Source organism: Mauremys mutica, chromosome 5 (genome assembly GCF_020497125.1).
Source record: "Mauremys mutica isolate MM-2020 ecotype Southern chromosome 5, ASM2049712v1, whole genome shotgun sequence".
NCBI classification, from domain to species: Eukaryota; Metazoa; Chordata; order Testudines; family Geoemydidae; genus Mauremys; species Mauremys mutica.
Window position 1 is genome coordinate 55,330,370 of NC_059076.1, and position 13,673 is coordinate 55,344,042.

A 13,673-nucleotide genomic window follows, 5' to 3' on the forward strand; every position below is an offset into this window, starting at 1 on the left:
CCTGGCACAGCACCAGGAAGCGGGAGACCTGTGATGCTCCAGCTCCAGCAGGGACCCTCGCTCCTCTCCTTGCCGGGCTGCTGTGGCAACATCCTGCCACTCTCACTGAGGGGCCCGTGGACGGCCTGGGGGGCCCTACATCACTCGGTGGGTGCAGGGCTTAATTTGTGCCAGGGCTTGGCAGTTCATAGCCCCACCACCTCTGGGCTTGCTGCAGCAGTTATAAATGTAAAAAAATTGCTTGAGCCCTGGCACCTCTTTCATTACAAATTAAGCACTTGGTAGGTGGCCAACAACCTGCCTACAGGAATATCCCTCACTGGCTGCACACTATATAAAGCAGCATTGCCTCCCCCCATTATATTGTCTACCCTTTCATTTACCATTCAAATCATAGGGACAAATCAGTGTTCACTGCACCCTTCCTACTTCTGAGTATCTCTTCTCTAACTCATCATCTGCTTGATTTTAAATCATCCTCATTTTTGGCCTTCGTTTGTAACCTACAAGTCCCATCCTCTAAGCACCATCTCTGGACTTTTTCATTTTCTTCTATATTTTTCCAGTCGAAACCTTCAATTAGAGAGTAGCAAATTGACAGAATTAGCCATCCAATGAGAAATAATCTCCCAGAGCTTCACCCCTTCAGAAAAAAGTGAGAGGTACAGCAGTGCCAAACCCAAGAATTCACAAATCATGTCAAGCCCCCAAAAGTCTATGATTTAAAAATCATTAAATTTACAAATCTCACAATCTCATGGCTCTAGGAGCTGTGGCTTTAGGGAAAACACCAAATAACATGATACTCTTGATAAACAAGCAACAGTGTGGGTGGTGGAGAAAAGGTATTTGAGGGACAAAAGTCAAACAGATGGAGTATAGATGGCGTGTTGAATGACTTGTTTGGTGGAATATGCTAGCAACTGTAACTCACAGTGGACTAAGTATTTTGGGTGGAGATTTCCCAGCTTTTTAAAGAATTGTGCATCACTATATAAGAATGAGTCACATGGGTCCCAACCCTGCAAACACTTATACATGTGCTTAACTTTACTACCATGAGTAGTCCTATCAAAATCAATGGGACTATTCATGGTAACCATGATGCTGGCAGACCAGGTGTCAGCTCATGCCAAGGCCCAGGGCCTCACTGAACACTGACCAAAGGCATAGTTGGAAACTTAACTGTGGGTTAGTATAGTTAAAATAGATATTAATTATAAGAAAGTGTTTATACTTTATGGAATGCTTGTAGGATGCTACATGTGTTAATCCTACTTATAATATCTGTATCCCAGTTATGAAGTCCTCACCAAATAGGAAAAAAAGCATTAATGAAGGTAAAGTGTTCATTCTGCACAAAAGATGGCCCATTGAAAGCAAATGAGGCATCGTGTAGCACCAAAGGGTAGATAGACCTTGTTGATTGCATTCCCAACTCCGTCCAGGAAGGAGAGGATTGCGCATGAACTCATCCCATCAGATTGGATTCTAGGTTGAGGGGCGATAAAAATCTCTAACAAGGAGAAACTGAGACTTTATGCTGTCTGGACTCTGAAGGTACATCTACACTGCAATTCAAAACCTGTGGCTGGCCCGTGCCAGCTGACTTGGGCTCGCAGGACATGGGCCGAGGGTCTGTTTAACTGTGGTGTAGATGTCTGAGCTCAGGTTGCAGCTCAGGCTCTAGAACCTTGCAAGGTGGGAGGTCCCAGAGCTCAGGCTGCAGCCTGAGCCCGAACATCTACACTGCAATTAAACAGCCCCTTAGCCCAAGTCCCGTGCACCTGAGTCGGATGGCACTTGCCAGTTATGGGCATCTAATTGCAGTATAGACATACCCTAAGAGGGACAAGATTCCTAAACATAAGCAAGAGATCCCTTTGGCATAGGTCAGCCCTAAAGTTCAGATAGAGCTGCTTATTATAGAAGCTTATATTACCTTTTTAAATCTAAGACGGTAACTCGTGCGTGTGTGTGTATGTTTCCTGATTTAACCTTGTAAATAATTCTCATTCATTTTCTTAGTTAATAAACCTTTAGTTAAGTACAGGATTGGCTACAAATGTTGTCTTTGGTGTGAGATCTAAAGTGCAAATTGACCTGGGGTAAGTGACTGGCCCCTTGGGACTTAGAGTAACCTGAATATTATTGTGATTTCTGGTGTAAAATGACCATCTATCACATACTCCATCTTGCCTGGGTGGCAAGATAAATTGGAATGTCCAAGGGGACTATCTATGACTCTGTGGTAAAACTGTTATAGTGCTTCAGGAGTTCTTACTTGTTACTAGGTTGGTGAAATCTAATTATGGAACATACAACCAGTTGGGGATTTTTTCCATTTTTTGACAGTCTGCTCTGAGGTTGGCATTCACGGTCATGAGCTATTCCAGACAGCATGACAACAGTAAAGTTAAGCATGTGCAATGTGCTAAATCTTTACAGGATTGGGATCTTAGTTTAATCTTTAGTTCCTGCTGAAGCTTCTCAGAGCTCTTCATATGCAAATTTTGTTTCCCAGTGTCAATTCCTTTTTCCAGATAATAAATATATTAAACACCTCACACAGCTTTATCCAAAGCCCACTGAAGTAAAAGGAAAGACTCCCCTGGATTTCACTGGGCCAGTAGAGCAGGCCCCTAGTGCAGAAGCAAGGCACCCCTTTGTTAACTTTTGCCATGCTGAAACAAGACCGTTTCTTCCTATTTATTTTCTGTTTCTTAGCAAGTTTCTAATCCATAAAAGTACTTTAACTCTTATCCCATTACTACTTTTGATGTTAAAAGCAATTCATGACTTTTTATTATTTAGAGTACAAAACTGTTTTGTAATATCATCAGCTGAAGGCTTGTGGCATAATAGGTTGAAATTGAATGTAAACTTTTCATTGGACAACTGGGTTCAAATCCTGCAGAAGTTATAGACAAAAACTGAGGATCTCATCCTAATTTGCATTTAAATACCATACAAAATTCTAACACTGCACATAATAATTGCTTTACAGACACCCAAATGTGCAACAGTCATCATGTTTTCTGTGGTTCCAAGTCCCAGGAGGGAAGCAGAGAGCAAACAGTGACCTGAATCACTGTCTTGGGGCAAGAATTGACTAGCTTTTGAGTTGTTTTGCTGGCACAGCACTGTGAGGGTGGGTCCCAAAAATAGCAGTCATGTGCCTTTTTTGTAACTAAAACTGGTTCTGCAAGATTGGAAGATAGGAGGGTGAAACTGCAGGTGGAGGTGCGGTGTCAGAGCTGTGTAAGGGGAGCTGGCACTGCACCAAATGCCTACATATGGTAGCCACTCATCACTTTTGGTAAAAAACCAGAGAGGGAGGTATGGTATGTTCCTGCAAATGGCATCTACCAGCCCTGATCTAGAGTAGGATTTAAAGGCACATTCTAATGTAGCCAAAGCGCAGCCCCTTTCCACGAGCTAAGCCCTACGCTCCCCCACCTTTAGCCCCACCAGGCTGACACAGGCCTTGTCTACATTAGGCTTCTACAACGTGCTAGCTAACTCAGGCGATTAGCGCACCATAAACCCCAGGCCAGCCGGGCCGGAGCTGTCCAGCCGCTGGTGGGAGAGGCGCGCCGGCAGCCAGCTCGCGGGGCCCGTAAAATCTGCTGCGGAGAGAGGCGGCCCCGGAGGGCGCGGAACGGCTGGGTGCAGGTTGCTGGGCTGGGCGCATAATGGAACGTGCAAAGCCCCCGAACGGCCTCATTTCACCCCCGGCTTTTGCGGCTGCGGGGGATGGAGGCGAGTCACGACAACCTCGGCCGCTCCGCGGGGGACGCCTGGGTCGGGATCTGAGTCACCAGGGCGGAACTCGGGAGCGGCCTCACTTCCCGGCATGCCCCGCACCGACTCCCGAGCCGGGCTGGGCCATGGGGTCGCGGCGCATGCGCGTGGAGCAGCGTGACCCGGCTGGGGAAGCCCTAAGCGGCGGCGGCCATTTTGGCTGTGCCTCTCTCCGGCCTGTTCAGTTACCACGTGAACTGTCGCCTGGGACTCGGTGCGGGGCAAGGGGGAGCCCGGCGCGGATACGGCGGCCTGGAGGGGCCGGGCCTGGGACGGAAGCGAGCAGGGGGCGGCGGGGGCGGCCCGGCAGGGAGTCCCGGGAGGCGGCGGTGGTGACCGAGGAGCGGCAGGAGACACCCCGCCCCCCGGAGCCTCCAAGCGGAGCCGGAGCCGGCCGCGGCAGGAGCAGGAGCGATGCCGTCCGTGAGCCTCCCGCCCAAGGAGAACGCGCTCTTCAAGCGCATCCTGGTGAGTGAGCCGGGCGAGGGGCCTCGGCGGCGCCTGGCCAGGCCCCTGCCCCCCGGTGAAGCGTAGGGAGCTGCAGCCCTGGCTGCTTCGGTGGGACGGGACCTAGGGAGCCCCCACACCTGTGCCTGGGCCCTGGCGCTGGCTCTCGTCACCCCCTGTTCCGCTGGTTGCTGCATCCTCCCCGCTTCGGGGTCTGTCTTCCCCCGCAGCCCCCTGAAAGGAGCGGGAGGACGGACGAAAGTCCCCCCTGCTCCCCCGGTGCCTGGGAACGAAGGACTTCCCCCGGCATGTGGCAGGAGGCCCAGGAGAAAGGGGTCTGGGGAGGCGCTGGACAGACAACCTGAGGAGATAGGAGGAAAGCCTACAATTGAGGGGAGTTTCCAACTCCTCCCCGACAGTAGCCCCATTTCGAGCGTCTTGCTCCCGTGTTGTCCTGGGTAAGCAAAAGCGAAAGAGGTGGGTTGGTTTCTTGGGCTCGCTTTCGCTGAGGGGGGGAGCAGAAGAGCTCTCAACACTCATTAACTAGTGATTTTTTATTTTGAATCCTGCCCATTATGTTTGGGTGAGGGCCCAGTACGTTGCACACACTGCATTTTGCATCTTACTGACCACTTCAGAGTTGTGTAAAGAGAGTCAGACGTGATCCTAAACTAGTGCAAGATCCTAGGCTTCTTAAAGCATCCCGAATTCACTAATTTTGTGCCTACAATAGCTGGGGGACTTGGGGTTCCTCGGGGTTTTTTAAAAGTCAGATTTGGAGAGATTAGTTTTTGCTGTTCAATGGGGAATGTCTCTTTGGCCAGAGGACGTGTAAAATGGTGAAGGTTTTAGAATGACTTTTCCTAGACTAACTGAGCAATTAAGTCTTGTCTACGTAAAACATGTTGACAGTTTACTTTCCTTGGATTCTAATTCCGGCATATGTCAATGAAACACACTCTGCACCACATTAATATGACTACAAACAAAGACATACTTTCCATTTAAAGTGTGCATGAAAGGAATACATAATTCACTGTACAAAGCAATATAATAAGTGTGCATCAGCTTTGATTCAGTGCAGTATGAAATTTGAATATAAGGCACTTGGGGCAAATGGAGTATTGTAAGGAGATGGATCAATTAATGAATGATTTTCAAGAGTTTCATATTAAGGGGATTCCCTCTTATCTACTTAATCTTGAAATATCATATAGTTCTCTCCCACAAAAACTTTTGCAAAATATTACACGTTAGTTTAGATTCCAAAATGTTTGTTTTTAAAGACTCTTAAACTTATTATGTGCTCCCAAAGATCAGGAATGTTAAACCAGATTCTGTAATCTATTTGAAAGTCTCAAATTGCAGAAATGGTCATCTGTACCACAGATGAAGATGACGGGGGAGGGATAGCTCAGTGGTTTGAGCATTGGCCTGCTAAACCCGGGGTTGTGAGTTCAGTCCTTGAGGGGGTCACTTAGGGATCTGGGGCAAAAATTGGTCCTGCTAGTGAAAGCAGGGGGCTGGATTTGATGACCTTTCAAGGTGCCTTCCAGTTCTAGGAGATTGGTATATCTCCAATTATTATTATTATTATTATTATTTATGCAGAGAAACTCCTTAGAAGGCTGCATCTCCTGAAATAATGAGAAATATCTCTTAATATACACATCTTAAGGTTGTTGTGTGCAAAACATTCTTAAAATCTTCTATAAATGTTTGCTTTTAATGTATCATATATGTATTCTATTACTGAGTGTTTAGTTTAAAAACACTACATTAGAAATGTACAGAACTGTTGATAACTGCGCAATAGTTAACAGTGCAAAGGTGTATATCATCATGAAACATACAACTTCAGTTAGTACTGAAGAACAGAAGTCACCACCCAAATGTGGACACAAGTACATTCTAAATCCTTGCCATGCAGTCTCTTCAAACTTCCTTTGAAAAGTTCCTCAGATGTCAAAGTTGTCTTGGCATGCGACTTTGAAAGGTGTGGTTTGGAGTGTTCTGTCATAGCTGGAGTTTAGTGAAGATGACAAGGAGCGATAAAGCTTGCCCCAGCTTTGAAAGTCAGCCTAACCCAGCTTTGAAAGTCAGTCTAATTTGGTCCAGCTCAAGAAACTTGGTTTTTGGCTGAGGTCTGTTCCAGACCAAGCAGATTTTGTTTAGGCTGTTTGTTTTTGTTCTGTGTTTTTTGTTTTAACTGAAAATTCTATTGTCATCAAGTTGGGGGGAAATCTTTGTAAGCTAATTAACTTCAGTTCCTGTGTGATATACAATTTTATATTTATTTTGTAATGCGCCTCACTCTTTTTGCCTCTTTCCCTTTCATGGTATTTGAACCCACAACCACAGTTCACATGTGTAGACCGCTCTGTGGTTTTCTAATTTGTTGCAAAAGAAAATAGGTAGATTGAAAAATAAGTTTTTCAGTATTCCTACTGAAAGCTTGACCAGTGAACATGTGGTCATACCTGGTTTCAGGTATGTCATTTCTTTGTATATATCAAGAGGTGACTTATAGCTTCAAGATTTTTTCAGCAGACACTGATGTGATCTAGCCTACAGAGTACCCAAAAGAGGAAAATTGCCCTTCAATAGATAATATTGTTGCACAGAACTTTTACCAGAATACAGAACCATCCAAACTGCAGTTCTTTCGGCTGTTGTAAACTCAATAGTTCAAGCAGATAAATTGCCATTTTATTTTTGTAAGCAAAGATTAAAACAGACACAGATATTTTGGACACTAAACCAGTTGTGTATACTTTGGAGAGGGGTCTCATTTATTCATAGTGTTAAGAAAATTTACTCTTATTTCAAAACTTGAATGTTATGCCTTACAGAAACAGGACAGGATCTGATCAGTCTGTTGGGAAAATAATTTACCTTTTAATCTTTGGAGGTTTGGAGCAGTTGTCAGTTTTTTTAAAGCTATCAAGATCAGAAATCTGGAACAGAAATGTTTATGTAGAAATCTGCTTGCAAACCTGTTCTTCCACTTATCTGTGTGTGTCCTACCACTGTTTGCTAAAAGCACTCAATAGAGTAAGATTTTCCTAATTTGCTCATTGGTGTATGGCAGTTTTACTGGGAATGTGCTCTGTCTGTACCATATTTAACATTTAAAAATCCATTCACCCAGTATGCGTAAGAGAGACTCTCCCAGGAAGTTAACACTTTCTGCTGAACTTAAGTTCATTTTTGAATATGTTTCTCTAGCCCTTAGAGATATGAAGGTATGCAAGTGCAAACCAAGGTTAAACTAATTTACTATTGTATTAAATCTGTGGACAGAGCTCTCCAGTACCTCTGCTATTGTTCAGGGCTTCCACAGGGTGCAGAACAGGGAAAGTGGATGTCCTAAGTTTTCACTTTTCACTGTTTCTTTTTTATCCTTGTGGGCATCAGTGAAACTGGCATGAATTGGGTCTATTTCATTCAACTGTATTTGGACAAGCTATGAGCAACAGCAGAGGCTAACACTGGAAGGAGGACTCAAAATGGGGTTGAGAAGAGGGAGGAGTAATAAGCACCCCTTTCACCAGCCAGAAAGTTGCAGGAGGGATAAAAGAACATACACCCCCATTGCAGTAGCTGGTGAGTTGTAATGTAATGGAGAAATGCACTTTCATTGGAAGGAAAGGAGAAAGTGGAGTGAAGAAAAAGGCAAAGAAGGTAAAACAAAATCAAGGCATGCAGGAGGTAGGACTGGTTGAGTTGTAGTTTACAAATGGCTGGTGAATTTTACAGGTTTTTGGCAAATATTCAGTTAGTACTTATGCTATTTAACCAGCTTTCATGGTATGACTAGCTGGTCAAATACAACTCAGCAAATGTATTTAGATTAGTACCAATTGGATATGTCAAATATTAAATGAATGCTTTTGTTTGACCAGACCTAGTAGTTCAGGGTTTCTCAAACAGGGGTCGCCGCTTGTGTACGGAAAGCCCCTGGCAGGCCAGGCCGGTTTGTTTACCTGCCCGGTCCGCAGGTCCGGCCGATCGCAACTCCCAATGGCTGCGGATCGCTGCTTCAGGCCAATGGGAGCTGCTGGAAGCGGTGTGGGCCGAGGGACATACTGGAATGAGGAAATTACACCTAGTCCATGTCTACTACAGGGATTATGTTTCTCTGCTACTTCAAAGCTTTGTACTAGATGTGCTAAAGTAAGTATCATATTAAAAATATTCAAAGCATGTGTTTTAGATCTAGTATTAAGTACATACTGTATGTTGTTCAAGATGTTCAAGGTTCTTTTATGCCATGCAGCAGCAACCTGGTCAAGATTAAAGATTGTGATAATTCCAATTTACAGTGATAACCCACTGAGTTAATACACTACACCAACGATGATCATTGCTGCACCATAATGTTACTGGTTGCTTGAGTATGCTGAACTCTGTAGTTTAAGGCTTTGGCTACACTTGCATTTCAAAGCGCTGCCGCGGCAGCGCTTTGAAGCGCTAAGTGTAATCAAAGCGCCAGCGCTGGGAGAAAACTCTCCCAGCGCTGTCCGTACTCCACTTCCCTGTGGGGAATAACGGACAGCGCTGGGAGCGCGGCTCCCAGCGCTGGGGCTTTGACTACACTGGCGCTTTGTAGCGCCGCAGTTTGCAGCGCTGCAGAGGGTGTGTTTTCACACCCTGCTGCAGCGCTGCAAATTTGTAAGTGTAGCCAAGCCCTAAATATATATATATCACCATGCTTCAAATGGGTAGGAATAACAAGTATTATTGTATTGGTTTCTGGTTTTCCTCGCTAGGAAGGATATTTTACTAATTAATCTTTCCAGTAATTAGGTGGAAGGATGGTCTTGTGGTTGAGGCGGTGGGCAGGAACTCAGACCTAGGTTCAGTTCCTGTCTCTTACACAGCCACCCTTGTGACCTTACTGCTTCTGTGAAAATGGGAATAATATTTCCCTACCTTATAGGAATGTTGAAGATCAGTTTTAGTGTTTGAAGCTCTTGGGGGCTATAGGCCATGTAAGTACTTAAGTAATTTAATAAGTTTGTTTACCAACTGAAATCGCTGTCTAGCATCAACTGTATCATGGATTTTACACACAAAATTCCCTGCTCAAAAGTTCATAGTATTTATCATCATTTGATTCTCTGTTTTCTTAAGTGTGAAGAAAAAGATCCTTGTTCGTGATCGAAGCAGCTTCTACCTAAGGCTTTTACCTGAAAGAATAGGAAAAATCTCGTAGTCAGCCATAGCTGTAAATACAGGAATCTAGGAGCAGAGATTAAATTAGCAGGACCCAGAGGTTGTGCATTGCATGACAGTCTGGAGTGGGGAATAGTCTCGGTGAAGGAGATGGATCCAAACTCAACCAGTTTTGTACGGTATCTTCTGTCAACAAATACTACCTTCTGTCTTGCTCCAATTGAATCTAACCTAGCAATTTATGTTCCAGTTTCTTCCATATACTTTGGTGTCAGGAAGGTCTGCTGGTGTTACTGGCTGGACATAGTCAGTTTAGATAACACCATTGATTTATTGTGTGTTATCACTTTTAAATGTATCAGACATTGAATAAGAGCAGTGACAAGACTGAACTTTTCTGGACTTGGCAGATTCAGGTCCTTGGAGAAGACGACCAATTGTGCATTGCTACTCTTATGCTGATTCTGTTCTCAGACCTAACATATTTCCATCTACTTCTGTGAGAGTCTGCATTTGAGCTAGCATAATCTTGTGATCCATGATGTTGAGGAATGCCAACAGATCTAGTAGTATGGATCTTCAACCTCCATTCTGAGAGAGATCATCCATCAGTGCTACCAGTGTGATCTTTGTGCCATATTCAGTCATGAAGCCTGATTGAAAAAGATCTAGAGTATTGGATGGAAGTTAGCTGTTGTCGTTTGGCCTGCTGCCACTTTAATAACTTTTCCAAGAAGGAGACACTAAAAATAAGGCAATAGTTGATGCTGAAAGATGGCTTTTTGAGCAAGAGTCACACTTACATGATTAAGGATTATGAGGAGTTTGTCAGATTCTGTTCCTCACTAGATTTCACCACCAATGAATGGAGGAACAGTTCAGATGTTTGTACAGATTCTTTCTACACCACCACAAAAGAAACATCCACTTCATTTCTTAGACTCGCCTGGAGTTAGTTGGGGGAGAGATTTCCCCCCTCCCCCTCAAGTGATTCCAGTGGACCTGTGATACTTTCAGTCAATCTCTTCTGGGAAGTAAGAGACAAGATTCTTTGCAGCTGGAGGATTCTTTAGGCCCTAGGCCTAGTGTAGATTGCTGAAACTGTTTGCAATCCAGAACAATTCTGTCTGCCAGGATTTTACATCAGTGGGGAAGGCTATTTATTAGTGTTTTAGCTCTCTAGCATAGGATTAATCAGGTGGTTTGCACAGCTGGTTCAGATTAAACACACATCTTTCTGCTGAGGTGCTCTAATCTCCAATCCTCCATCTTATGTATGTCATTTGTCATTGAACCAGGATCCCCTGTCAGGATAGTGTGGGGATATCAGATGCCTAGGGACCACAGTGTTGTTTGGTAGGGTCAGAGCTCAAAAAATCCGCTTGCTCATGTGTAGTGGTTTTCATGTCAATGTCACCAACTTTTTCTGAATCCTGGGCTTGTCTTCACTGCCCCAGGGAGCTCAAGTTAGTACACTGGAGTTACTACATTTGAGCAGCTAGAGCAGTGGTTCTCAACTTATTGACCATTGTGGGCTGCATATGTGGTCCACAATGTGTTATGTGGGCCGCATCCAATACTACCTGTATGGCCCTGAGGATGTCACATGGGCAGCAGCTGTATACTGATTGGGCCATAAGCGGGCCATGGGCCCCAGATTGAGAACCACTGAGCTAGAGTGAGAGCAGAGTGAGTGATCACATTGCAAAACAGTCAAGATACACAGTGATATTAAAAGAGTGACTGGATTAGCAGCTGATGATTTGTTGTAACTTGAGCTGCAGCATCTCCATTGCATTACTAACTAGAGATTCTTGTATGTGGATGGAAGTCAGGCTGAGGCAAAACTCAAGTTATAGCTTGAGTTGATGCAGGGAAGACAAGTCTGACACTTTCAGTTAAAGAAAACTTAGTCTTTATGGTTGCAAAGAGATTGTTCCCAACATGACCCAAATGTACACAGTTGAATTATTCTTTTCCTATGATATGTCGTCACTGCAAAAAAGTGTGTGTTCTTAACTCTGGTTAGCTAACGCATGTCAACTAACTCAGGTTAAAATAGAGGTTAAGACAGGGCAGCTCTGCTTTTAACATGGATTAGCAGCTCAAGTTCAGCAGACATAGGGTATGGCTACACTTACGGTTTGCAGCGCTGGTCATCCAGCTGTGTAGGAGCAGCGCTGGTGTGTGGCCACACTCACAGCTACCAGCGCTGGTGTGTGGCCACATTTGGAGCATTTGCAGCACTGTTGGGAGTGCTGCATTATGGGCAGCTATCCCAGCATTCAAGTGCACCAGCATGCTTTTCAAAAGAGGGGGGTGGAGGGTGGTGTACTGTGACAGGGAGCGGGGAAGATAGAGAGAATGGATTTTTGGAGCCAACACTGTGTGTTAGCTTCCTGGATTGGAAAAATCACAAAATGTTCATGAGCCCTTAGTCTTAACTCTAATTGCAAACAGCCTGCCTCCAACACGGACTCCCCCCTGTTTCACTCACTCCCTGTGGTGTACTGTGACAGGGAGCGGGGAAGAGAGAGATTGGAAAAATCACAAAATGTTTGCGAACCCTAACAGCCTGCTTCCAACACTGTTTCCCCTGCCTCTCATTTGATCGTTCACAGCCAGGTACAGATAGCTCCTGTTTGCTGTGATCAGTGTTTGTTTTTATAGATAAGCAGTTCAAACGGAGCTCTGATCGGCTCCGTTCTGTTTCATTCACTCTCCCTGCATGCCTCTCATTTGATTGTTTACAGCCAGGTACAGAACGGAGCTCCGATCTCGTTCACAACAAAACAAAGAGAGGCTGCATAACAAAACAAAGAGAGTAATTTATAAAAGCATTCTGGGATACACCTTATTCCCTAGAGGCCAATCACAGCGCTGGTGTGTGGCCACACTTGATGACCAGCGCTGCAGCACCAGCGCTGGAATCCTTATTCCCCATGCCGAGTGAGGTGTACGGCCAGCGCTGCAGCCAGGGAGTTGCAGCGCTGGAAGTGCCCTGCAGGTGTGGCCACTTACTAATTGCAGCGCTGGTGGAGGCTTTCCAGCGCTGCAAATCGCCAGTGTAGCCATACCCATACATTAGCAGAGATCCTCCCACTATCATCCTCATAGTAGCTAACAGACTGCAAGTCTGAGGGGTGAAAATGGTGTGAGTATTGAAACTGTTACCCTGACTCTCTCTGGCTGCTTGAAGCAAGCAGTACGTCTACACTGCAGTTAAACACCTGGGGCTGGCCCATGTTAGCTGACTTGGGTTCAGTCTATGGGGCTGTTTAATTGTGGTGTAAATACTCAGGCTCTGGGACCCTGCAATAGAGGCATAGAGTTACAGCTACTGTTAGTGTGGTCATTAGTGAACATGGAAGAGCTTGTTCAGTGTTTGAAATTTCTAGGCAATAAACTGAGTTTAAGTGGGGACAGCTATTAAATGTCCTGTCCAAGGGATTGAATGCATGCACAATAGGAAGATGGCTGGTATTTTGTGGCAGAAAATGACCTGCAGCTGTATATTTTTTTCTTTGAAGTAAAGATATATGAAATGCATCGTCTTAGCAGCTAATGCCATATATTTGACACTATGATTCACACTCAGATATTAGTCCTTTACTTGATTTGTATCCTTATACTTTAGTAGAGAAAATACATACATGGCCATTTAAATGAAAACTCAATTTTGAGAGAAAATAAACATATGTTGGATGGGTAAATTAGGGCTGGAAAAGTCCATTTGCGTACTTGCCTCTGGTGAGGGGGAAGAGGGAGAATTAGTGGAAGTAGCTTTTGCAGATTTAAAAAAAAAGTTTCTAGACTTTACGGGTGTGAAGATAAACTTTCCATATTAATACCAAATGTAAACCAGTACATTACAGACATAAGACAACACACACGTGACTTCAGTACTAAAGCTGCTGCTCAGAGCTTTCCAAAGTTGTATCAGAGTGATCACTGACAAGACCTGTCAGTTTTCATTGTGGGTGTTTATAACCTTGTGGGTACATAGTGAAACTGATGAGAATCAAGTCAAGTTTTATTCTGTAGCAGTTTCTTTGGGAAGCTCTGAGCAGCAGATGCAGGCATTAGAGATATTAAGTAGAGAGGCGGAACTTAAATTGGTGGCTGCGAGAAGGATAGAGTAATAGAAATGACCCCGTTTTAGCAGCCAGAATACAATTGGGCATTTGATCAGTCCAAAATAATCAGTCAATTGCAAACATTGGTCAGATATTGTCAAATGTGAA

At 44.5% G+C, this 13,673-nt stretch overlaps 1 protein-coding gene across 1 annotated transcript in view; it reads left to right on the top strand.

Moving 5' to 3' along the window:
• The first annotated feature begins 3,946 nt into the window (after positions 1-3,946).
• The window catches only part of NAA15 (N-alpha-acetyltransferase 15, NatA auxiliary subunit), a 63,727-nt gene continuing 54,000 nt past the window's right edge, over positions 3,947-13,673 (top strand). Inside the window, exon 1 of the mRNA XM_045017570.1 lies at positions 3,947-4,272. Coding sequence (XP_044873505.1) covers positions 4,219-4,272 — 54 coding nt within the window. The 5' untranslated portion in view covers positions 3,947-4,218. The remainder of the gene's footprint in view (positions 4,273-13,673) is intronic.